This window comes from Pimephales promelas, chromosome 16 (genome assembly GCF_988280905.1).
Source record: "Pimephales promelas chromosome 16, fPimPro1.hap1.1, whole genome shotgun sequence".
In the NCBI taxonomy this organism is placed as follows: Eukaryota; Metazoa; Chordata; class Actinopteri; order Cypriniformes; family Leuciscidae; genus Pimephales; species Pimephales promelas.
Window position 1 is genome coordinate 30,288,504 of NC_142784.1, and position 25,898 is coordinate 30,314,401.

General features: G+C 36.1%; 2 protein-coding genes across 3 annotated transcripts in view; one reads left to right on the forward strand and one right to left on the reverse strand.

The window, feature by feature from the left end:
- LOC120483562 (NLR family CARD domain-containing protein 3) overlaps positions 1–20,267 on the reverse strand; it is a 73,924-nt gene extending 53,657 nt beyond the window's left edge. For both annotated transcript variants that reach the window (XM_089121486.1, XM_089121473.1), the window contains exon 1: positions 20,247–20,267. The gene's annotated coding sequence lies outside the window, so the exon portion shown is untranslated. The remainder of the gene's footprint in view (positions 1–20,246) is intronic.
- Positions 1–25,898, forward strand: part of clstn2b (calsyntenin 2b) — a 75,477-nt gene that overhangs the window by 29,589 nt on the left and 19,990 nt on the right. Inside the window, exons 4-8 of the mRNA XM_039678678.2 lie at positions 3,179–3,387; positions 3,462–3,611; positions 9,943–10,128; positions 12,363–12,620; positions 13,245–13,366. Of these exons, the coding sequence (XP_039534612.2) occupies positions 3,179–3,387; positions 3,462–3,611; positions 9,943–10,128; positions 12,363–12,620; positions 13,245–13,366 (925 nt within the window). The remainder of the gene's footprint in view (positions 1–3,178; positions 3,388–3,461; positions 3,612–9,942; positions 10,129–12,362; positions 12,621–13,244; positions 13,367–25,898) is intronic.

Consider the following 25,898-nt stretch of genomic DNA (forward strand, 5'->3'; position numbering starts at 1 on the left):
ATAAGCAAAATCTTTCCCCCCACTATAAGACATTACACAACTCTTCACACACACTTAATAAGCTATTTATATGTATGTTATATCTGCCTCTTTCATGATATAGCCAAAATGCAGATGTTTTTAAATTGATAAAAAATTGGCTGTGTATCTCTATACAGAATAAATATCATTTTTACCATAACTGTAATGGATACTGAACTAAACAGCCTCAAATATCAAGGTTTTTTTTTTTCATCTTAGTCCTGGCTGTAATCATCAGGTGACTGACCTTGAAGCATTAAAAGCTTTTAAGAGCGCATGCTAATGAACCTGTTTACCTGAAAGCTGCAAACAAACACTGTGCCGATGCTATACCTGCAGATATCCATATAAAGATGCTCTAATAGAGCTAATGCAGTGAGCTAAACCGAGTCCTTTGAAACAAAATAACACTTCTAAAGACATTTGCGAATGAGCCAGAGAAAAACAAGATTTATGATAAAAGTAGAAATCATGGAGAAGAGAAGAGTAGAGAGAGAGGGACCTTCCTCATTTCTCTGTATCTCTTTAATCCGGACAGGATTACTCTATCTGGCTCTGACAGCTCTGATTTCATATACTACACACACACACACACACACACGATAAAGGATTAAAGTGAGATATTAGACTCTAAAGGGCAGTAAAGCTGCAAAATCCCACTGCTTTACTATAGATTTCATCCCTAATGCATTAATGTGTGTGTGCGTATGTTTTGGTTTTTAACATTACACCAGATTATCAGGGGTGTTTATAATCCTGTCATTTGTCAGAAGCTGTTGCCCTTTGCAAAGTATTGCTCACTTTTTACACTGTCTTTGACATGAATGATGTAAGCTTGTTATTTCAGCTGGCAAAAGTGTGTCAGAACTGGCCGTGAGGATTCCTTGAGGCATTTTCTTTTTCTTTTTTTAAGTATCTTTCTCTCCCTTAAGACTTTATAATGACCTGCAGGAGAGTGAAATCACAAATGAGATCTCATTGTTTCTCCTGGACAGTGATGGCGAATGAATGGATCTTTTGGAGAGTTTTCTCTTGAGAAAAGACTTCAGGATGTGCGTCTCCTCTAAAACACAGCGAAATAATTAGTTCAGATCCTGACCACAAATCAGTTCTCATAAATTAATGTAATCACAAACACAAGTAAAGATAGGAAAACTATTTCACTCAATATATCATTTACACGTTATTTAGGTCCACTTTAGGCATTCTACTAACTAGTAACTTTGTAACTAAATGTCAACTAAGAGTCATTCAATTGTTAGTAGATTGTCTACTAAAAAGAAAAATCAAAAATCGTTTTTCATTTGTCATTTATGATGGATGTAGTACACTGTAAAAAAATATTGATGGTTTAACTTAAAAAAGTAAGTAACCTGGTTGCCTTAAAATTTTAAGTTGATTGAACTGGAAAAAGTGAGTTAATACAATGAAGGAGATTCATTTTATCATCAGAAACTCAAAATAATAAGTTATCTCAACTAAATAAATTATTTAAGTTGATTTGACAAAAAAATATTTTCAAGATTTGTTATTACAAAATTTTTTTTACAAGAAACTTCCATTTTTATTACATATCGTTTTCGCCAATTTCCCAGGAAGTGACGATATTGTTCTCTTGAACACATGGGATGGAAACAGTGCTTTATTCGCAAATGTTTTATGTGATATTCCAGTTTTGCGCATAAATTAAAATCCCAACTTTAGATAAACATGGCTATTGTTAACGAAAAATCGAACTAAATCTAATTAGCCGAAATAAAATAAAATATAAATACTGATGAAATGATGAAAAACCTAAACTTATAAAAACTTAAAACGAAAATTCGAAATGTCTCCACACTCTGGCATGTTTCATTGCTTTATCACTAATAAAACAACAATCCAAGAACAACTAACACATTTTTAGATTAATATTTAAATATAGGGTACAGATGTCACTTTTCCTAGGCCATTAATTTATATAAAACGATAACACTTTTTTAACACATTAGTTTTGGGTCCAATTCTCACTATTAATAAGTTGCATATTAGCTTGCTTATTAGCACATATTAATGCCTTGTTCTGCATGATCATATTCTACATCCTACAGTCTACAGCATAAACTTAATAACTTAGCAGTATTAGGAGTTTATTGAGGTAAAAGTCGTTGTTAATAGTGAGAATTGGACCCTAATCAGGTAATTCAACACTAATAAATCCTGCAATAGAATCAAATATTATGAAACATAATTGAGAACATGCACAGGGATGCACGATTTGAAAATTTTGGCCGATAACGATAACCGCTAATTCTTTATATTTGAAAGCCGATAACCGATATATTGGGCGATAAATCTAAATCCAAGTAATATAGGCTATTACTAAATGAATGCTTTCTGGGGCCTCAATACTTGCAAAAATACTTTTTTTTTTTTTTTTTTTTGGCACTATAGCGAGCGATAATAAACTTGCGTTTATTAATAGAATAATGTATCTTTCAGAAGAACATTGTAGCCGGAACTACTTTGTACGTCTATGACGTCTCTTGTGTACGTCTATGACGAGTCACGCAGTTACTGGGCTACTCCGCAGCGATCCGAACCAGTGTAAAATAGTCCCAATGTAAACACCTATTATAGGTGTACCATAGTGGTTCAGGTGTAATTTACTTTTTTGTATTTGTATTCTTTTTATTTGATTTTTAATGCATATTTTGACTGACGAAAGGAATGTTGTTGGTGCAATGTGTATATTATGATTATTGTACAGCACTTTGGTCAGCACTTTGGTAGTAAATGTGCTCTAGAAATAAACTAACAACAAACTAACAAACTAATAAACATTTCAAAATATGGCGCAAGCCTCCATATCAGAGCTCGCTGAGGCCCCCTTGTGGGTCGCGACCCCCCTGTTGGGAACTGATGGTCTCTATATATGACAGACCCATCATATTTCAGGCAATTAAAAACCATTATGGCGAACAGTGCGCATCAGAAGTGTCTCACTTAAAGGAAATATTCCATTATTTATCTGGTTTAACATATCGGCCAAATTTTTTAACGATAACATTAAAAATCAATATACATACCAATATGGTGACCGATATATCTTGCATCCCTAAACATGAAGCATCCAAGACAATGCGGATCAAAATAAAAGCCTCTTTCTCTCTCTCAGGGCTGCGGTGCATGTGCAAGTGGGAGATGTGAACGAGTTTCCCCCAGTGTTCGGTCAGCTGGAGTATCACGGCTCGGTGACGGAGGGGAAAGTGTTTGACAGTATCCTGCAGGTTCAGGCGTCAGACCAGGACTGCTCGCCACAGTACAGCCAGATCTGCAACTACCAGATCACCTCTCACGACACGGCCTTCGCTATAGACCGCAACGGTTAGCACACACACACTCAAACACATGCATTCACACTGCTGTCTTCTGTATTTAAATGTCTGTGTTTTGTGCAGGTAACATCAGGAACACAGAGAGTCTGAGCTTTGATCAAAAGTCACATTATAAAATCCACGTGACAGCGTTCGACTGCGGTCAGAAGAGAGCGGCGCGGGACGCTGTCGTACACATACATGTGAAACCCGTCTGCAAGCCAGGATGGCAGGGTAAGATTTCGATGTGTTTTGGTCTCAGATGCATTTTGCACATGAACATGGCTGAAATATAGCTTTACATAAAATGGGGATGCAGTGGCCCATGTGGGAACTAGTCATCCTTACAAGTTATCAGATGTAATGGACTTTGAGGAAGCTAATTTTTTGTACTGGATAATTTTAGTACTTCAACTTTTTTTTTTTTTCAGTAAGTTAAATTTACTTATTAAGTTAAAGTTTTCTCAAATAATATTTATATTTGATTTGATTTCAGCTTTATTTAAATTAACAAAAACATTTAAAAATAACAACACTGATAATTATGTCTTACTCTATTATTTATTATATAACCTATTTCGTAAAAATGTGCTCAGAAACTGCATGTTTAGTAATAAACTAAACAAAATGAGGTGACAGACCCTTCAGATTCAAATCTGTGAATCATTTGGTTGAACTGGTTCATTGAAATTAATCATCCAAATTCTCTGAAATGTATCGAGACTCATATTACTAGAAAAAGGACAGTTTAGGAGAGCGTCTGAGTTTGTAAGACTATGCTTCATACAGTGTGTATGTGGATGTTTACTTGCTTCATAAATCAATGTAAATAATTAAATTCACACTTAAAGAGCATATTGCAGATTAAAAAAAAAATCTAAAATATGAAAATACCATAATACCATAAAAGTTAATGCAGGATTTAAAATGTTTTAAAACAACATAAGGGCACTAATTTAGTAGATAAAGTGAGTGTTTCTTGGACTGCTCGTAAAAACGGCTTTTTTCCCCAACATCGTGTAATTTGACGTCGTATCAGCGAGCCTCAGCCTCGGCTCAGTGCAGAGTCGGCTGGTGTTCAGTGAGAGCGGTCGTCAGTCAGTGTGCTTTCGGTAGTTTTTGTATTTTAATTTATCACCGTCATGGTAAATTATTGTCTTTGTGTTGTGGACGTTGCAAAAAACTCCGGCCTGTCAGGACTTCCAGTTTCCATTACAAGTTTCCATTACAAGAAAAGTGACGGTCCTATAGCCTATATCTTTCGTTCCTGGTGCGGTTTGTGCAGGTGAAGATAGCGGGATTTCTCTTCCGCATCGGCTTCGGATCAAATGATTATCATCCTGGCGATATGATGGAGTTCAACATGGGATGCCGAAGCAAGAATATTGATTGTCGTATACTATACCAATAGTATATTAGGCATCAAATAGTGTGATATAGGTAGTCATGCCCTAAATAGAGGCAACTTGAAAAACAAAATTGAATGTTTAAATACTTTAATTTTCTGTTTATGTTATAACCCAGGTGAAATTAAAAATGTACCCGAGTATGCTTTTAGTACAATAGAAATCAAGTATAGATTTTTATACATTTAATAGTATAAATCTACCCTAAACATACTAATGTCTGCTGGCCTGTTATAGGATCATAAAAATCTGTACAATATTGGGGGCACAGTGTATATCGTTAGCGAACGTGTATATCTATAAGCACGCGGAAGTAAAATTTTCTCACAAAAACGTCTCCAGAAGCTTCTGTAGCGTATTTATAAGTATATTTTACAATCTAGTTCATGCATTGACTCGTTGGGTCCTCAAACCTGCAATATGCCCTTTAAGTCAATGTGGGAATGAGATGCATATTCAACACTCAAATGCACAATGAATCCATTGAATTTTGTTTAAAACCGAGGAGAAAACACAGAAAATGCAGTTCTGGGAATGTAAATCCAGACGTTTCCTGTGATCCGTGCATGACAGCAATCCAGATTCAGCTGACTCAACGACACACACCCACAAACGCTGCTTTAAATTTCCTGCGACTTTATGTCCCTTTCTTTTCCCTTGAAGCTATTTTTGTTTGCTTTTAAACTCAATATAGTGTTGACCCCCCTCCCGTCTCTCTCTCTCTCCTCGTCTTTTTCCAGTAGGTTTGTGCTTTCTTTTATGCTTTCAATTGCAGCAGGAGGCTTACATCAGAATTAACACACACACACACTTTCATACGATGGCCAGGCTGATGCATTATGCGGTTCTTTTAAAGCTCCTGGTCTTTTTTAATACAGCTAGAAGTGCTTTGTCTAACGCTCAACTAGATCGCCGACAGCGGGGAAAGACTAAATAAAATAACGAATGACATAAAGCAACATTTAAATGAGAAGAAAATATGCTTTCCCATTTATTATTTTGTTGAAGTTCAAGGCTATGCATCCAATTAGACTTTATTTTAGCTCAAATATGTAGCCGCATTTAAATTAAAGAGGACCAATTATGCTTTTTTACATGTTCATCTTTCTTTAGTGTTGCTGTTTGAGCATGAAAAAGGTCTGAAAGTTATAAAGACACTCCAGTGGAAGTTATTCTCTGTATCGGTGTCATTGTTCCTGAACTCCCTGAAACGTCTCCATAGTAGTTTTGAGTTTCTAATGGGAACGAACACGTCAAAATATTCCTCATTTAAATAATTCTCACCCAATGCATATGTAAAAATAAAGGGACGGGGCCTGGTTGAGTTAGTTAGTATGTTGAAACTCTATAAATATCTATATTTAGTTAATAAAACTTGGACATAACTTGTGTTTTGCTTGCAATATGAAGTCCCTGTACGATTTTGATTTTGCCTACTTGCTCAAAGCGCTGTACATGCTAAGAAATAATTATTCTTTAGTTGACATGCATGATACCCTTTTCTTAGAATAAATGAATAGTCGAAAGAGTTTGTAGGACGAACTGATTAATTGATTGTAATGTTAATTCAGCCATATCAAGTTAATCCAGTTAACTGACCCAAATATTCATTATTAATACTAACAAGTTATTACTGATTATTAATAATCCAAAAAGCTGAGTTCCACAGATCAACATAGTGCGGTTTTGAGACACATAATACAATGTGAAAATAGACCTATGAGGACAAAATTATGAAGAATCAAATTTTAGATCATATCAAACATTCAAACTGTGAAAACAACCTTGGATTTAATGAAAACTGTGAATATGGATATGAAAGTAGAACCTCTTACAAGTCAACATTGAACCTATTTATAAGCTTAAAGGGATATTTCATTATTTACTCAACCTCATTTCATTCCAAAATTATGACTTTCTTTAAAATATCTTGCTGCGTTGGAACAACATGAGGGTGAATAAACAAGAAGATATTTCATCGTTTTGATACATGTCCCTGGTCTTATTGTGCACTTTTATGTTCGCATGTTGTTCCCAAAGGCAAAAAAGTTTCTTTGAACCTTTCATTAAAATGCAATAACTTGCTTTCCCCATTGAAACAACTTTCTTTGTCAGCTGACCCTGTTTTTCTCCACTTCAACTGCCCTTTTCACCATCCAATCAATTCCCGATGGAGAAAGTCAAGTAAACTTTGGTCTGGACTGTGTCTCCCAGAATGCACTTTGATGCATCTCTGATGTGACTGTCCCTCAGGTGTGTTTGGAGACACTGAACACGCACAGACACAGACTCACACTCGGCCGAAGCTTCAGGCCACTTTTTTCCAGCCCACTGGATGATGACAACTTGAGTAAAGGCCATTTTTTCACATCTGACATAAAAGCATGAAGGAGAAAGAGAAGTAAACAGCTCCCCGTTGTGTCTCATAAGCAAGGGTAAATAATTCAGCAGGGGTGGACATGCACCGTCTACACACAGCATTTCATCATTACCTTTAGGCTCACTCAAAGCATAAAAACAATCATTTTCAGCTCCATACTCTCTAACCCAACAGCTCAAAATTTTGTGTGGTCTGTTTGTGAATACATGTTTACATAATCCATTTAATACGGTCCGCCGTTTTAATATTTCACCCATAACTTCATGTTAAATGACCACTGGCTATTGAATTCATTAAACACAATACAGCCTGAATAAAATGTAATATCTCGCCAAACACAACAAGAGCTCTGGGTAACAAACCTCAGGCTCAAATATATTTTAAATTCATACCGAATTATAATATTCTTCTTCAGTAAAAACAAACATAGGGCCTTATTCAGTCACATTAACCTTTTCACTTGTCATATTTGTACTTTAGACATGAATGATTCCTCAAATCAAGATGTGTGCTGTTACTTAGTGATCAGACTTTATATTAGTTAGTTGTACACCGTGTATATACTGTATATATAAAGTAATATTACGTAATAAAGTAAGTTTACTTAGACAAGTTTTTGCAGTTTTTTAAAGGTAAATGTCTGAAATTAGTTACTTAAAATTTAAGCAAATAATTTTATACTTTTGTAAAATTTTACTAACATTTGTAAGGCAAGTGCCTATACGAATTTGATTTACCTTAATAAAAAAAATCATTTTTTTTTTGTCACTGCTCTGATATTAGCAAAGCTGTGTTTATTGAACGAAGCAACAAACGCCATAGTTATGATTTAACCATCCTACAACATAACCACAAACTCTACCCACAAAAAAAAAAATATTTAAATGTCCAACATAATAGAACATTAAACACAAATAGGCCTTTCCCTTTCAAGAATTAACACTTAATTTCAACATTTACTCTCGCAAATCAGTCCTATGCAAAATAAAGCTGGGGACTAAAATTCCAACTTAGTTCATGCAACAAAAATTATTCATGCAGTCGCAACAAAAATTAAGTACATTTAAGTGAACTAGAACACAATAAAATTTGTTAAATGATGCCCTTTTCACCCTATTTGGACTATGTTTCTCTTACGTTGGACGATTGCTTGCATTTTTCTTGAAAGCTGTTGTGTTGGCTCAAAACGAGAAGCCTATTCCTATGAATGTTTAAGTATCTTCCCCTGTAACCTATTTTACTTTAATTTAATTTTATTTAATTTTATTTTATTTTATTGAGAATAGACCCCTTTTGCGCCGACGTCACGGTTACGTCACGGCGCTAGCTGGAGGCAAAACAAAGTGAAAACTGCAGGCGGCCAATACAAACCAGCACAGATTCGGCTACATAATAAGGAGCTTTAATAATTGTTATTATTATTAAATGTCATCTTGTTGTGTTGTTTGGTGCAAGAATTGATGAAAAATGAATATGCTGTATCTGGAACTTTTATTTCTAGAAAATATTCACATCATTAAAATCGCACTGTAATGTAATTGTCGTGGTCTCGGCGCTGGCTCGGCAGAACTGCGGATCGTACACACAAGTCTTGTTCAGGACCATATAGGCATCTAAAGATTTATATGCCCTCAGTTTCTCTTTACGATCGGTTTCTCTGTAAGTGTAGAAGTCAGGCCGCTCAACCGAGGTAACGTACGTTAATCCTGTCAGATCATCCATGCATTGAGTGAGCGTGTAGGCGGCTACGGGTCGGCCAATCTAGTTCCGTCTGTTAAAAATAACTTTTGAAAATAACAATCGCGGTCCTGGACACTGAGTGACCTTACACATTAAGATAATATCGGATTTTCTCCCGTCATTGTTAAAAAACAAGCTAACAATCCTTGCTAACTAGCGTTAGTGAAGCGGCCAGATGGATCTTTCTGCCTCCACCTAAGCTCCGCCCACAAAAAAACGTCACCATGTTTACCAACTGTAAAAGGTTCTATTGATTTGAGAATTGTGCAATTAAGGTCTGCCTGAACTGTTTTCCTTGTTTTTTATTTTATTTTTTGTTGTAACAAAACTAACAAAATTTTAATTTAAAAAAATGCCCTTTTTCTTGTTGAACATACTAAAATACATAGGATTTACAGCAGTAAAATTGATTATGAACAACGCTGGTTTGACTTTAACACAGTTGTCTATTCTGATTTAGCTGGCAATGCAAAGAAGTACAAAACAAACAGTAGCACGTTTTTTTGGACACTATACAATGGTAATCTTAATGGTATAAGAAATTACCATCTGACACCACCCCATTTACATTTTAGCTGACGCTTTTATCCAAAGCGACTTACAATTGCTATATATGTCAGAGGTCGTACGCCTCTTAAGTGTCTTGCTCAGGGACACATTGGTGTCTCACAGTGGATTCGAACTCGGGACTCTCACACCAAAGGCATGCGTCTTATCCACTGCCCCATCACCACCCTATATCATGATACCGCTGGAGTATTTGTGCCACTAAGTTTTAACTTCTTTTCTGAATGTTTTGGCTAATGCAGAGCAGCAGGTATTCTCCTTGAGTGGTATTTAAAATGCAGGTTATGTCTCAGACATGTTTAGGAAAAATTGAGTTGTTAATCGTGTTGAAGTCTGGGAAACACTGTGACCTCAATATCTCTTCATTTTCCAGCTCAGTGATGTTAACTGTAATGTTTTCCTGCCATCGCTCCTTCCGTTAACAACACTTAAGCTGCTTATCAAAGCATTTCCCAACGTTCTTTCTTTCCAGGCTGGAACCAGCTTGTCGACTATGAACCAGGAACTGGCAGTAAGCTGTTATTTCCCAAGCTGCACCTGGAGACATGTGCGGGATCTGTGTCCTGGATTAGGACCACAGTGGACCTGGAAAGCAGTGGTGATGGAGGAGGCTGTGACAGACAGTCGTACTCGGAGAGATCCTTACAGAAGCTCTGCGGTATGATTAACTGCTATTTATTCCATTGCACGTTTCCTCATTTCTCTTGGGCCGGTTTAATTACAAAATGTGCCTGAGGGCTAAACTAGTCAGACTAAACATCCACCCTTGTCCTAGAATAGGTATGTGTCTCAGTAGAGTCCAGAATCATTATCAGTGTAATTTATTCCAAGACTTCATTCATGTTAGAGGGATTGTAGTGAGAAAGTACAAATGCACTGTAAAACACAGATATTGAGGATATCGAGGATCCTCAAGAAGACTTTTCACATGACTCATGTCAGTCTAGGGGGATTCATTAATTAACAAATGAATGGTGTCATAAATGATGTTCAAATGAATGGTATGGTAACGATATCCTACACAAAAAGTTAACATGTCTAAGTGCTCCCAAGCACTTGCTGTGGTATTCCGCCATACAATAGTTATCCACTTTACACGCTTAGAAAACTGCAACGTTTTATTTTGTGACACAGTCCTACACTCTAAGAAAAAAGTATGAAAGCGGTCACTGGGGCTGTACCTTTTCAAAAGGTAAACTTTTGTCTATTTTAGGTGCTAATATGTACATTTTAGGTGTTAATGTACATTTTATGTGCTAATATGTACATTTTAGGTGCTAATATGTACATTTTAGGTCTAATTTGTACATCTTAGGTGTTAATATGTCAATTTTAGGTCCTAATATGTACATTTTAGGTGTTAATATGTACATTTTAGGTGTTAATATGTCCATTTTAGGTCCTAATATGTACATTTTAGGTCCTAATTTGTACATTTTAGGTACTAATATGTACATTTTAGGTGCTAATATGTCCATTTTAGGTGCTAATATGCCCATTTTAGGTCTTAATATGTCCATTTTAGGTCCTAATATGTACATTTTAGTTGTTAATATGTCCATTTTAGGTCCTGATATGTCCATTTTAGGTCCTAATATGTACACTGTAGGTCCTAATATGTACATTTTAGGTGCTAATATGTACATTTTATGTGTTAATATGTCCATTTTAGGTCCTGATATGTACATTTTAGGTGTTAATATGTACATTTTAGGTGCTAATATGTCCATTTTAGGTGCTAATATGTCCATTTTAGGTGTTAATATGTACATTTTAGGTGCTAATATGTCCATTTTAGGTGCTAATATGTCCATTTTAGGTGTTAATATGTCCATTTAGGTGCTAATATGTACATTTTAGGTTTTAATATGTACATGTTAGGTGCTAATATGTACATTGTAGGTTGTTAATATGTACATTTTAGGTGTTAATATATACATTCTAAGTTCTAATATTTACATTTTAAATGCTAATATGTACCATTAAGGTACAAATGTTTACCTTTTGAAAAGGTACAGCCCCAGCGACAGCTTTTGTACCTTTTTTTCTGAGAGTGTAGGTCGAGTTACACTACTCGTGTAACTGTATTTAAATAGGGAAAACGTGGAGGTGTTTGGTCGCTTTTCTGCTTGGCCCATATTGAATGAACTGGGCTAGTTAAGTGCGATCAATGTATCTCGCGCGCCAGAGCGATTGAGACGAGAGAAGTGTACATCAACTCGTCTTACTTAGGGAATAACATAGTTTAATATGAAAAAATGGTGGAGTATCCCCACTACTCTAACTGAAAAAGCTTTTTGACCAAAGGCTGTTTTTCTATACTGGAGTATCAAATCTCCCCTAGCAGATGCTCTAGTCCTACCGGCACTTCCGTTATGGGCAAGCCATCCCATAAGAGGAGGGGGAGCAAGATTATGAATAATTTTGTACATCAGGCATACAAAATTATCCAAATTCAAAACATTGAACCTTTTCGAGATAGTTTTTTTGTCTAGCACTTTCATAATTTGTTTATGAAGGGAGTACTCAAGCTTAAGAAATAACGTAAAAAATGCAAGTTGTTATACAATACAACAAGTGAGGGAGAATGCATGTACAAAAAGTAGTGCAGCTGATTGAGAAAGCTGGTGCCTGATGTTTTTAAAATTATTTAAAATAAATTTGACATTAAAAGACTAGTGTTGGTCTATTATTATTCCTAAATATTTAACATGCGTCACAGATTTGATTCCTTCACCATTAAAATTGATGTCTGGGTTCACTGAGTTCTGTTTTCGTACAGTGAAATATTTGCTTACTTTAACAGACAAACAAGACTTTTTTAACCAATCTGACACTTTCGCCTGTGATCTGTGTCTCAATGATGATTTCATCTCACTGATCACACACCAGGAGATTCATCAGGCAGCACAGACCTTCTTCCGGCCCCCAGCGGCGTTTTTAATTGGACGGCGACTCTCGTGACGGAAAGCGGTCGGGATAGTGACCTCACATACCGGTTTGATGGTCGTCAAGCTGCTAAGATCCCAGACTGGGTCGTCCCGCTGAATCTAACCGACCAGTTCACCATAACAACATGGATGAAGCACGGGCCGAGTCCAGGACAGAGGGCTGAGAAAGAAACGCTGCTCTGCAACTCTGACAAAACCGGTGAGACTTAGAGAACAAAAGATTAGAGAGGAGATAGGAGGGGAAAGCTCATGGATGCTGCATGAAAATAAAATTATAGTTGTTTCTCCTACAGTAACGAGATTTAATGGTGAGCAAATAGAGCTTTCTCATATTTCTCATAATGAATAAGTTCCAAACTATTTTGTAGATTCAGAAGAGAGATATAAATATATATAGCCCATAATAACTGCATGGCAAAGAGCAGCTTTCTAGAAAGCTTTTGTATTTCACACTGGAAAATAATTGGTATATCAAACCAAGACTTCCATGGTCTGATTTTACTAGAAAATATTTGTTGGTCTACTGGCTGTAGGCCTATGGAGGTTCACGCTGGTCTTTTTTTTTTTTTAGCAGAGTTGAAGAGGACAAAGTTAAGATCAGAATTTAATTTGTAGTGGACAATTGGAGCGCTACTTCAAACCCTGTTAAGTTCACAATCCTCTACGGTCAGGATCTCTATAAAGATAAACACACACCAAATGGTGCCATTTCTTTTCTCTCAGGTTCAATTTAGAGATATTATCCTGTATGTCAAGAGGTAATTGTATTCTCTGTCTGTCTCTTGACCTGTCTGCGCTCTCTTTGTGTCTCTATCTCTCTCAGAGATGAACCGACACCATTACTCTCTGTATGTGCATAACTGCAGGCTGGTGTTCCTGCTGAGGACGGACTACACACACACACACTCCTTCAGACCGGCTGAATTCCACTGGAAATTAGAGCAGGTATGAGGGATGTTTCTCAGTAGGAATTTAATTTTAGCCGATCTTCAGATGAAATCAGAACATCAGGAATAGAGGACATTCTTGCATTCATGTAATATAAACAATATACATTTTAATAGATAGAAGTGATGGATGTATGGATGGAATGTGAGACAGACAGATTGATGGATGGATGGATGGATAGATATATTTACAGTTGGATAGATAGATAGATAGATAGATAGATAGATAGATAGATAGATAGATAGATAGATAGATAGATAGATAGATAGATAGATAGATAGATAGATAGATAGATAGATAGATAGATAGATAGATAGATAGATAGATAGATAGATAGATAGATAGTTCAGACGGATGGACGGACAGACGGATGGATAGATAGTTCAGACAGACAGACAGACAGACAGACAGACAGACAGACAGACAGATAGATAGATAGATAGATAGATAGATAGATAGATAGATAGATAGATAGATAGATAGATAGATAGATAGATAGATAGATAGATAGATAGATAGATGATAGATAGATAGATAGATAGATGATAGATAGATAGATAGATAGATAGATAGATAGATAGATAGATAGATAGATAGATAGATAGATAGATAGATAGATAGATAGATAGATAGATAGATAGATAGATAGATAGATAGATAGTTCAGACAGACGGACGGACAGACGGACAGACGGATGGATAGATAGTTCAGACAGGCAGACAGATAGATAGATAGATAGATAGATAGATAGATAGATAGATAGATAGATAGATAGATAGATAGATAGATAGATAGATAGATAGATAGATAGATAGATAGATAGATAGATCAGACAGACGGATAGATAGTTCAGACAGACAGATAGATAGATGGAAAGATGTTCAGACAGACAGACAGACAGACAAATAGATAGATAGATAGATAGATAGATAGATAGATAGATAGATAGATAGATAGATAGATAGATAGATAGATAGATAGATAGATAGATAGATAGATAGATAGATAGATAGATAGATAGATAGATAGATAGATAGATAGATAGATAGATAGATAGACAGTTCAGACAGACAGATAGTTCAGATAGATAGATAGATAGATAGATAGATAGATAGATAGATAGATAGATAGATAGATAGATAGATAGATAGATAGATAGATAGATAGATAGATAGATAGATAGATAGATAGATAGTTAGTTCAGACAGACAGATAGTTCAGATAGATAGATAGATAGATGAATTTCCTCTTAATGACACCCTTTATGAAACGTGTTTTGATCCACAGGTCCGCTGCAGGTTAATTAAATCCTTCATCTTGTGCATGCAACAATTCTTTAGTCTATCATTAAGCATAAAATTATGCAAATATCCGCTTCTTTAGGGTGAAGATAAAGCCTTACAACGAGTGAGATAGAGGGAGAGAGAAAAGAGTCAAGTCATTAAGCCTGTGTTTGTTAGGCTGTGAATTGTCGTCACTGCTGTCCCAGCGCACAGACCCGCGGGACGATTAAATCATCTGAGAGAACAAACACACAAATGCAGCGTAACACAAAACTAACAGCGTACGGCGTGAACATCCGTGCCAAAGACCACTTAAAAACCCATCAGAAAAACAGCAGGGGGCCTTTAAAACTTGAACTAACTTGGGAAAAGGAGATATGCAAAGGTCCAAAACAAACAAACAAACAAACGGACTTAAGTGCAACTTAAACATCAGAGCATTAAAGTGCAAACTAGTTTGAAGATGTAAGGTACAGCTGTGTAATGGACAGCGTTGCACTCGTTTCTCATTTGGGTTTTCCTTTGAAATCTTTATTACCATAACTGTACACTTGCTACCTACAGTGCCCTCCACAATTATTGGCACCCCTGTTTAACACTAGAAGTGCCAGAATTCCAAAACTACTAGAACGGCCACAAACGGTCATTTTGACCGTTAGATTCAAAACAGTGTTGATGAATAATTTTCGTAATTATTTTTGTCAACCACATTTTTTCAAAGACGAAAACGAGACGATAACTAAATAAAAACTAGGTTTGAATGACAAAAACTATGACGAAAATGTTAGATAGTGACGATTTGCGACGCGGTCAAGGCTATAATAATAGGACTCGCAGAACTAGTGAACAGCCCATGCAGCAAAACAAACAGCGCAGGACAGGGCAGAACATCTGGATCCGCCGTGTCTGATGATAGCAGCCGTCTCTTTTTGCTTGATGTGGACTCTGACTCTGAATCACTCTCTGATGAGGAGGAAATGTTAACTTGCACCCAGGAAACGTCGCTGTCACTTTCCACCTCCGATTGTTCCCCTGCATCCGAATTATAGATAACTGTAGTCCGGTTTTATTTGCTTATTTCTGATCAACAACTAATGTAGAAATTATTATATAGCAAACACCGCTACAGAGGTGACCGGACGGACCATTCTGTTGACAGTTGAGAGAGAACACGATCAACCGCGGGATATTTAACAAAAAAATACCGCAAAATTCAGTGCGGTCAATATGACCGTCTATGGCCGAAATAGGTAAATATGTTCATTTTTTTTGTTTTGCCTTACGTTTACGTAACTTAATTTATATGAAAAGCATTTTAAATGAAAATACAGACAATTTTAGGAAAAGTCAGGTACCAGCAGGATTTTATTATTTTTTTCAACAAAGTTATTATATATATAAAATTCAAAACGGTCAAAATGACCGTTGTGGCCGTTCTAGTGTTAAGATGTGGTCAAGGACTTTTAAAAATTCTCCCTTTTTTTTAAACAACATAGAATCCAAATGCAAAAAAAGAGAAAAATCCAACCTTTTATTTAAGTACATTACTTTGGTGGTAAAAAAATTTTTTTAAATGTAAAAAAATAAAAACTTCAAATCATGTGTCCCACAATTATTGGCACCCCTGATGTTAATACTTTGTACAACCCCCTTTTGCCAACAAGACAGCACTTAATCTCCTCCTATAACATTTCACAAGATTGAAGAACACAGAGAGAGGGATCTTTGACCATTCTTCTTTGCAAAATCTTTCTAGATCATCCAGTATCCTGGGCCCTCTCTTGTGCACTCTCCTCTTTAGCTCACCCCACAGGTTTTCGATTGGATTGAGGTCTGGGGACTGAGATGGCCATGGAAGGACCTTGAGTTTGTGACTGAACCATTTTTGTGTAGATTTTGCCTCACGTTTTGGATCATTATCCTGCTGAAAGACCCAATGACGAACCATCTTCAGCTTTCTGGCAGAGGCCATCAGGTTTTTATTTAAAATGTCCTGGTAGTTCAAAGCGTTCATAATGCCATGCACCCTAACAAGGTTCCCAGGGCCTTTGGAAGAGAAACAGGCCCACAGCATCACAGATCCTCCACCATACTTCACGGTGGGCATGAGGTACTTTTCGGCATACACATCTTTTGTTTTACACCAGATCCACTTAGAGTGTTTGTTGCCAAAAAGCTCAATCTTAGTCTCATCCGACCAAAGCACACGATCCCAGATGAAGTCCCAGTGCCGCTTGGCAAACTCCAGACGTTTACGTTTATCAGTGTTAGTGAGAAAAGGCTTTTTCCTAGCATGCCTCCCAAACATCTTGTTGGCATGTAGAGAGCGTCTGATGGTTGTTTTGGAGATTTTGTGACCCCAAGATGCCACTATTTGATGCAATTCTGTGACAGTGAGCTTAGGACTTTTTTTTTACTTTTCTTAGCATCCTCCTCACAGTGCATTGTGGCAAGATAAACTTGGGACCTCTTCCAGCCTTGTTTGTCACTGTTTCTGTTGTTTTAAACTTCTTAATGATTCCTCTAACTTTAGATACGGGCAAGATAAGGTGAGTGGCTATTTTCTTGTAGCCATTGCCTGACTTATAAAGGTCATCACACATCTGCCTTACTTGAATGGTGTGTTCTCTTGTCTTTGCCATGTTGACAAATGGGTAAGAGAATTAGGCCTCTGTGTCATGTCATATTTATACCCCAGGGAAATAGGAAGTCATGAATTACTAATTAAAAGTTCCTAGATACCCTGACCAACATTAGCAACTACAGAAAATATATATTTTTTTAAATCAATTACATTTTTCAGCAGAATTGTTAGGGGTGCCAATAATTGTGGGACACAGGATTTGAAGTTTTTATTTTTCTAAATTTAAAAAAAAAATTTACCACCAAAGTAATGTACTTACATAAAAGGTTGGATTTTTCTCTTTTTTTGCATTTGGATTCTATGTTGTTTAAAAAAAGGGAGAATTTTTAAAAGTCCTCGACCACATCTTAAACAGGGGTGCCAATAATTGTGGAGGGCACTGTACATGCTCAGCATTAGAAGATGCAAAGATAGTTTAAAGATTCTGCAGAGATTTTAAGCATCAAAGAGCTTTTTTCCCAGTGGAGAACAAGCTCTTGAAGAACTTCACCCCACCTTAAAATGAGTTTCATAATGTAGTTTCATGAATACATAAACGCATTACATAAAATATATCAGGTTGAGGGTCCACTGGCCCGAGGGAGAAAGATTTCGGTCTTTGCATGTCTCAGACATCAAAGAACATGAATGATCTTTTTATATCTTTCCTAAAGGCTTTTTACTTTTCTCTCCATGCAGAAAGTAATCTAATTAAATTAGCCTTTTTTTTAAAAAAAAAGAATCTGAGACTAATTTAATTAGCAAGTGGATGGTGTTGTGTTTCCATTATGAAAATGAATTAAAAGATATGAATATTAATGCAAATGTGAAGTTTGCTGAATGTTGGCTCAGTTACACAAATGCCAATTCAAGTGTTTAATTTCGCTTCGGCACAACGCCATTTATACTTCCATTTGCTTTGCTTGTTGCAAAATAAAGCATTCTAATGCATTATATGTATTTTTACTAAAAGACAACATGCTTCATTCACTAATAGCTGTTTACAATCAATATACTTACAGCAATATTTCCACAGGTGCGTATGTTCGACTCGTGTTTGTTCTTGAACCTCATATTTGACAATACAGACTGCATTTTATCATGTCATTTCAATTTTACTTACTTAATCAGAATAAATACTTTTAATCACATAGTTTTAGTTGATGTCAGATCCAATACTAGCCTGGGAAAACCCAGACAACTTCCGGCAAATTTAGATTTGCTCTAAAAGAGCTCATTCAAGCCCATTTCCAATCCGTCGAAATCGCAGCACCGATCAGAAACATTGAGCTTTACACGATGACGACAGCGCTGGGATTTTGAAGCAGATTTTGTAGCCTACATTACAAAGATGGATGCCGCCGTCGAACATCACTCGTTCGAATCAGCTATCGAAAAAGCTATCGCTTTTAAGCGATTTGAACTTTTCCTTTTTGTTAAAACCGAGCAAAGAACAACACTCAGAGAGGTTTCTCCGCTGGCCGCCGCTCTGCATTCGTCATCTCCTTCATCGCTCTGATTGGTTTTAGGTCTACCCGCGACTAATTTGTCTATGAGGCTTTCCCAGACAATAACTCAGTTACAACTGAGAATGGTCTGGTTTTAACCAGGCTAATCCACATGGTGGAAGAAGTACTGAATCTCAGTACTTAAGTAAAAGTACAAATAACCAGATAAATATTTACTTTAGTAAAAGTAGAAGTAACACAATGACAAGTACCTGATTTTAAATGTACTTTAAGTATTAAAAGTAAAAGTACTTGCATATTCTAATGATTAATAAAACATTTAATTCTAACTCATTCAACCTAATACTCCAATAATGATGTTCAATAATGATGGGAAAAAAAATAGTTGTCACCATTTCTGAGACAAACTTGCAATTAGGCAACATACACATCATGCTTATCCTTACTATATGTAAATAACTATGTTTGGCAGTAAACGCGATTAATTTATGGTGTAATTCTGAACCTCTTGGCTTGCCATAATCCTAACCAAACGTATATTACACACGTATATTATTATACACGTATATTTCCTATGCACGTAAAATCAAATTTTCGCGTGTAAATTGCACGATAAACACGATAGACGCATTTAGTGTGACCGGGTTGATATATCTATGGCAACCAAACGTCACTGGTGAGACAAACGTGCAGCGGACGGACGGTCAGATTACGTTTTGGCAGGGGAAAAACTGATCAGAAAATGTAATGAAAATGGAAAATGTAAAAGAAAATGTAGAAATGAAGTGGAGTAGAAAGTATAATAATTGCTGCAAAATGTTTAAGTAAAAGTAAAAAGTATGCACTATTTATTCTACTTAAGTAAAGTAAAGATACGTGAAAAATGTAGTTAAGTAAAGTAACAAAGTATTTGTACTTCGTTACATTCCACCACTGCTAATCCAATACAGTTCCGTCACACTGTGCCTCGTTTACAAAACAAGTTGCAGTCAAAATCCCCGAATAAACATATAATCCTCTGACGTGAACGCCATTAAAAATAAAGCATTCAACGTGTTCCTGATGCTGGTATCCTGCTGAAGTCTCTAGAAATGAGCAAACAAGCTGTTTAAACTGGACGCATCTAAGCGAACGTTCCTTATGCTTCTATTTATGCCTGGTTCAGATTACATGATTTTAGTCCGATTTTGGCACGATCCGTTTGACGTAGGGTGTCGTGGGGATTCGTAAACGACAACGGGCGTCGGGACGCAAGATTCGATCGTATCATCTCTTATAGTGTGTCATAGTGGCCAACAACCTACGTCACGACTGCGATGCTTTACGACATCACGACAAAAAGAGTAGCATATTTAATCCGGTTCCGTCACATGTATGAGATTGACCAATAGGAGCACAGAAGCTTTTCCGTACACAACTTTCAAAAATGGCGAAACGAAAGAGAGACGATGGTGCTAACGTTAAAACTAAAAGTACAAATATATAAGAAAACAATATTTTACCTCAAGTTCTCTTTGGAGGATTGACAGCCCACACTGTCGTCTTCGAGCAATCCAGGAACGTGTCCATTGTTGGGTTTTCTTTCTGTTTTTACTTTACAGCCAATACAACACTCACCGCTTCATCCATTGTTTGTTTACGTTCGTTTCCGGAAGTCACACTCTACTAGTTTCGCCTTCTCAATGAAATCACACGTGCCATTAAGGCATTAAAACGTGTCTTGTCCACGACACGACAAGATTTTAGGAGTCAAAATCGCGTAATCTGACACAGTGACTATCGTAACTTACAAAAAAAAAAATTTGTGTAATCTGAACCAGGCATTACTCTTCCGTTTGTCCTCAAGTGTGTGGAGTATGTCAGAAACTGCCTGTGTCGAGCGTTCACAGTGCAAAATGTGATTTAGTGAGTGAGTGCAAACAGTGTCTTAACTACCTGAACTTGTTTAATGTTTTACAGAAAGAGTGATTTATTCGCCAAATTGGTTTAGGATATTGAGGATTGGATTCAGAGAATAGGATTTAATGTTTTAGCAATTCAGAAAAAAACTAAGAGTAATACTCAGAAACATTTTTTTTTTAAATAAACTTTGTAAATCATGATATCTGTAGTTAATATCCAGATTCTGTGCAGAAATTAGTGAATGAGTGCCCATTGTAACCAGGTATTTCAGATACCTTATATAAGCACGAACTATTTCATGTACAGGATGTTTATATTCTTGATATTGCTGTTGTCTCTTAAGTTTTCAGAGCCACACTTTGTCAGGTTTGAAGAACTAAACTTGAGGGCGAAAAAAAATGAAATTGTTCCTTCTTGAAGGCCAGAAAATACTTAATAGCCAGTTGCTGAAATGGGGGCAAAATAGATCGAAAAAAGACAAATAGACGATTCACACAGACGCGAGACACACAATAGCACTGCAGTAACTGTTAAAGTGTCCAGTGTACTTACAGCATTTGAACAATTGGAAAAAAAAATGCTTTCTCTCTGCCTGCCTCTTTCTACCACTCTTGCTCACTCTCTCTTTGATAAATTGCCTTGCCATTAAGTGGACTTTGCTTAGTACAGCAATGAGTCTTTCACCATCGATTTACTGAACACACACAGAGAAAATCACCGTAAGGTGCTCTGCTCTCTAGGGATCCCGCGGACACGATGTGTGTTCGTCCTAGAATGGGTGAATTTGCGGTACACACACACACACACATATAGACATGAAGAGTTCAGATGCAAAAGCCTCTAAGTGCCATTTGAAATTTTCTTCTAGAATGATCATTTTTATCAAGCTTGTGTATTTAAGTTCAGTGATTTCACTTAAATGGCAATGATAATTACCTATTAATTGTTATTTAAGTGAAATTACTGAACTTAAATATACAAGTTTGATAAAAATCATCATTAAAGAAGAAAATTTCAAATGGCATTTAGAGGCTTTTGCATTTGAACTCTTCACATATATATATATATATATATATATATATATATATATATATATTTAAAAAAAATAGTAAACCACAGTTATATGTGTGCTAGATGTAAAATAATAAAACAATTTCAAATAAAATGTTGAAATAGTAATTCAAGTACAATTCTCACGACTGTATGCCGCTACAACCACAAATTCTCTCACACACACACACACACATCCCTGCAGAAAATCAATGTCTGCCCAGACACACAGAGAGAACCACAAAAAGAGAATAGGGGTTGAAAAACTCTGAATGGAATACGAGACGAATACCAATAGAGTATAAAAGTGAAATTTAATGGAAAAGAAATCAATTTATTCATTATAAGAACACAGAGTGATGACCTATGTACACAGAGAGAAGAAATGTATTAAAGAAAAATACAGAAAAAAAAATAACACTCGCTCTGGCTGAATCTCACGAGTCACAACGCTTGTCAAGAACATATTTTGCCCAAAGAAAATGAAGCCTGTTTTTGTACCATACTTCATAATTATCATCACTGTAATGCAAATAATATATTATTACTATTGAGTATATTTCAACAGCAAATTAGGAATACCATAGTAGTACTTATCCTATTGGCTTTCAATAATAATTAATTGTATTTACATTTAAACTTTTAATAAAAACGATAAGATGCTAAGGTGTTTTAGTTAGTTGCATTGCCATGGCATGTTTCTATACGGTGGCTAGGGTGTGAGTTTTGTTTTTCATCCATTGCCAGGCAATAAATAAATAAAATTCAAAGCCATGTTAATGGAAATTACAAAAACATGCTGTAATGGCTGATATGAAGCACTCAATGACAGAGATTATTAACAGTCTTTTAATAAATAAATCCAAATGGCACAGATAAACTCAGGGAACAGGTCACATAAACAATACAGGACAACGAATAACTCAAACTGAGGGCTTGAGGACACCGAGCAAACAAAAGAGCTAATGAGTTCATTAACAACAAGACAACAGGCGAACGGATCAATCAATAAAACACATTGGGATATTATATCAAACAGGCAAACAGAACAGGGAGAGAAGGAAGACTGATGGTGAGATTTTAGGTGCAGGAGGAAAGATGTAGTGAAGATGAGAAGTGTCTGATGGTTTCTCACAGACGTTTTGTGTGAGGGTGTAACAATCAGTTCCACTAGACTCTACGACCCAGACCGCCTGGCAGACACACAAATACACAAACACACACACTGTGTGTGACAGAGCAAGCAGAAACCGTCTGCTACCGTGTGCTTTTGAGTGGCGGCGGTCCAAACGGGCCAACCAGAGACAGATATTCCCCTCATCACTGCATTATACAACTAACTAAACACATTCATGACAACAATCGAACATTTCAGAGGGATTACATGTAAGCCTGTTTCTACTATTACTACTACATAGTTAGTTAGCGATTCGATTATTGTTAGCTACACCTAAACTATTAAAAATTATTTTTGTTCAAGTAAATAAAGCAGAAATTAAATAAAACTTAACTGTTACTGTTATAGATGGAAAAACGTAACTTAAAAAAGATTCAATTAAATTATTTTAACGCGTTAAGGATTTTTTGGAATTAATGTGCTAATGCGTTAACAGCCCTGTGTATATACATATATATATATATATTAACCCTTATGCTGCATTAGGGACATTTTTGGTCTTTTGCAGTTTAATTTCTTTGACCATTTTGGCTGTTTTAATGCAAATGGTATGAAATTTGGCAAAATTGTGACTTTTTGGATACATGTAAAAAATGTGATCCCATTTTGCAAAATATGTATAACACACACTGTGTAGATCAAATAGTAACACTCAGCACCATAAAGACCAAAAATGGCCCATTGAAACCCATTAAAACGTTGTTTAAATCTGAGGCTGTCAGTAATACATGAAACATGATTTTTGCACAAACATCCTTTCATTTTGAAGCAAAAGCATTATATTTGCATTATATAGTGTATTCCACCAGATGACGTCACTACATATTTATTCCCTATGGGTGGAAATGCCCCTTATTTTAGGCAATAGGCAATGTTTAATAGGTGGCCATTTTTGGTCTCTAACGCGCTAAGTGGGATTTTTTGCAAAGTGGGACTGTGATAATCCAAATCTAAAGTTTTCTCTTTGCATTTAGTTTATTGAAAATAATTGAATTTTTGTGTTTTTTCCTCTTATACAAATCGATGGTTTCGCAAACAAAACTGGTAATTAAAGGGTTAAAATCCGGAAATTGAATACATTTTTGGTAGTTATGATGAGGACTGATGCTGGTTAAAAGATTTAACTTGGTAAAAGTGGAAAATAATAATAATATATAATATTTTAGGCAATGTTTAATATGTGGCCATTTTTGGTCCTTAATGCACTCAACGGTGTTAAAAATCTAATGCAGCACAAGGGTTAACTATTCAAGATATTATTAAATACAGAATAAAAACAATATTAAAATAGCACTGAAACAAACCTGTAATCTTAACAAGAGATCAGAACATTGCTTCGAGGTACGATCTTTTGCCTCAGGCCAAAACACCCTAGCAACTAGGGCTGGGTATTGACACAAATTTCACTATTCGATTCGATTTCGATTCACAAGCTTGCAATTCGATTCGATATCGATATTGGATATCAGGTACAATACATGCCAAATTTTCTCAAGGAAAACAAATCTCTTAACTAATGCTGTAAACTATGGGAGTCAGTTGTAGCCTACAAGGCTTCATTAGCCTACAATAATCTTGGTACTTATATACTGATTTGTATACAATTGTATACTTAAATTACACTTTTATTTATTTATTTTATTTTTACAATAATAAAGTTATACGAAATGTAAACATTTAAACGGTGGGTGTCATAAAAACTAAACAGATGTATTCAAACATGCATTAAATATATAGAACATTACAAATTATAATGAATATGTAATATGGTGCAAACATTTAGCAAAATGCTCCTCTCTAGAGTTAATTTTTCTAGCTGACTAACGAGTTTATGATCACTGGATATGTTTTTTATGAGGTATGAGGTAAATGTGACGTTACATGACATTGTTTACAAGTTGTTTTACTGACGTCTTTCCATGGTTGAAACGCTGATTTAACGATTCCATGTGACATGGTGTGGGTTTCGATAAGTTGTACTCTATCTTTTAACACACTTTAGATGCTCATTCATGTTCATTTTGCGCTGTAACTGGTATTTTTTACGGTAACTGGGTGGAAGAGGAGATCATGTGTGCTCCACGGTGTTGCTTCTCTTGAGCTGAGCGGTGCCAGAGAGATCTCACGCCACAGCGCCAAAACGCTGTTTTGAAACTTTGTTCCATTTCAATAGTAACAAAGCACAGAGATTATTGTGATTTATTGATTGGGATGAGCGTTAAAATTTTCCATTCATTCATCAACTGAAAAAGGATGACTAGCCTAATCGATTCTTGGGATTTAAGAATCGATATCGGTTCGTAAAAATATCTATTTTTTTTTTACCCAGCCCTTCTAGCAACCACAAAGAACAACTTAGCAACCACATAGCAACACCCTGGCAACCACACACAACCTCTTTAGCGTCATCCCACATGTTTTGTATGGGCAAACAAAACTCTTCAGCCACTCTCTTCAGACGATCTAGTCATCTCTGCCTTGGACTTTTGTTAAACGCAGAGGCCAATGGTTTTCTTTCAGTTTGGACCCTCATTCTTTCACGGCTTCTCTGAGCCTCTTCACACCCTATGTCATCAATCTCTCTCTCAGTTCCACCCACCTCTACACCTCCCTCGCTTTTCTTCCTCATGATAAGCATCGATGGGATTGTTAAGGAAGAACTGTCTTGGAGAATGTAAGCCTACACTCTAAAAAATGCTGGGTTGTTTTAACCCAATTTTGGGTCAAATATGGACAAACCCGAAATGTTGGGTTAAAAATGTAATGTAAAAATTTAACCCAACGGCTGGGTTAGTCCATATTTGACCCAAAGTTGGGTTAAAACAACCCAGCATTTTTTAGAGTGTATAGAGAACAATTATAAAAGAAAGACAGAATGGATTGTGAAAAGAAAGAAATACAAGGGAGGAGAAAGGAGAGGAGATGTTACATAATGACTAACGAAAACCTAGTGAGCTGCTACCTAGACAGCATATTAAAGGGATACTCCACTTTTTTCCTCAGAGTTAAACAGTGGGTTTTACAA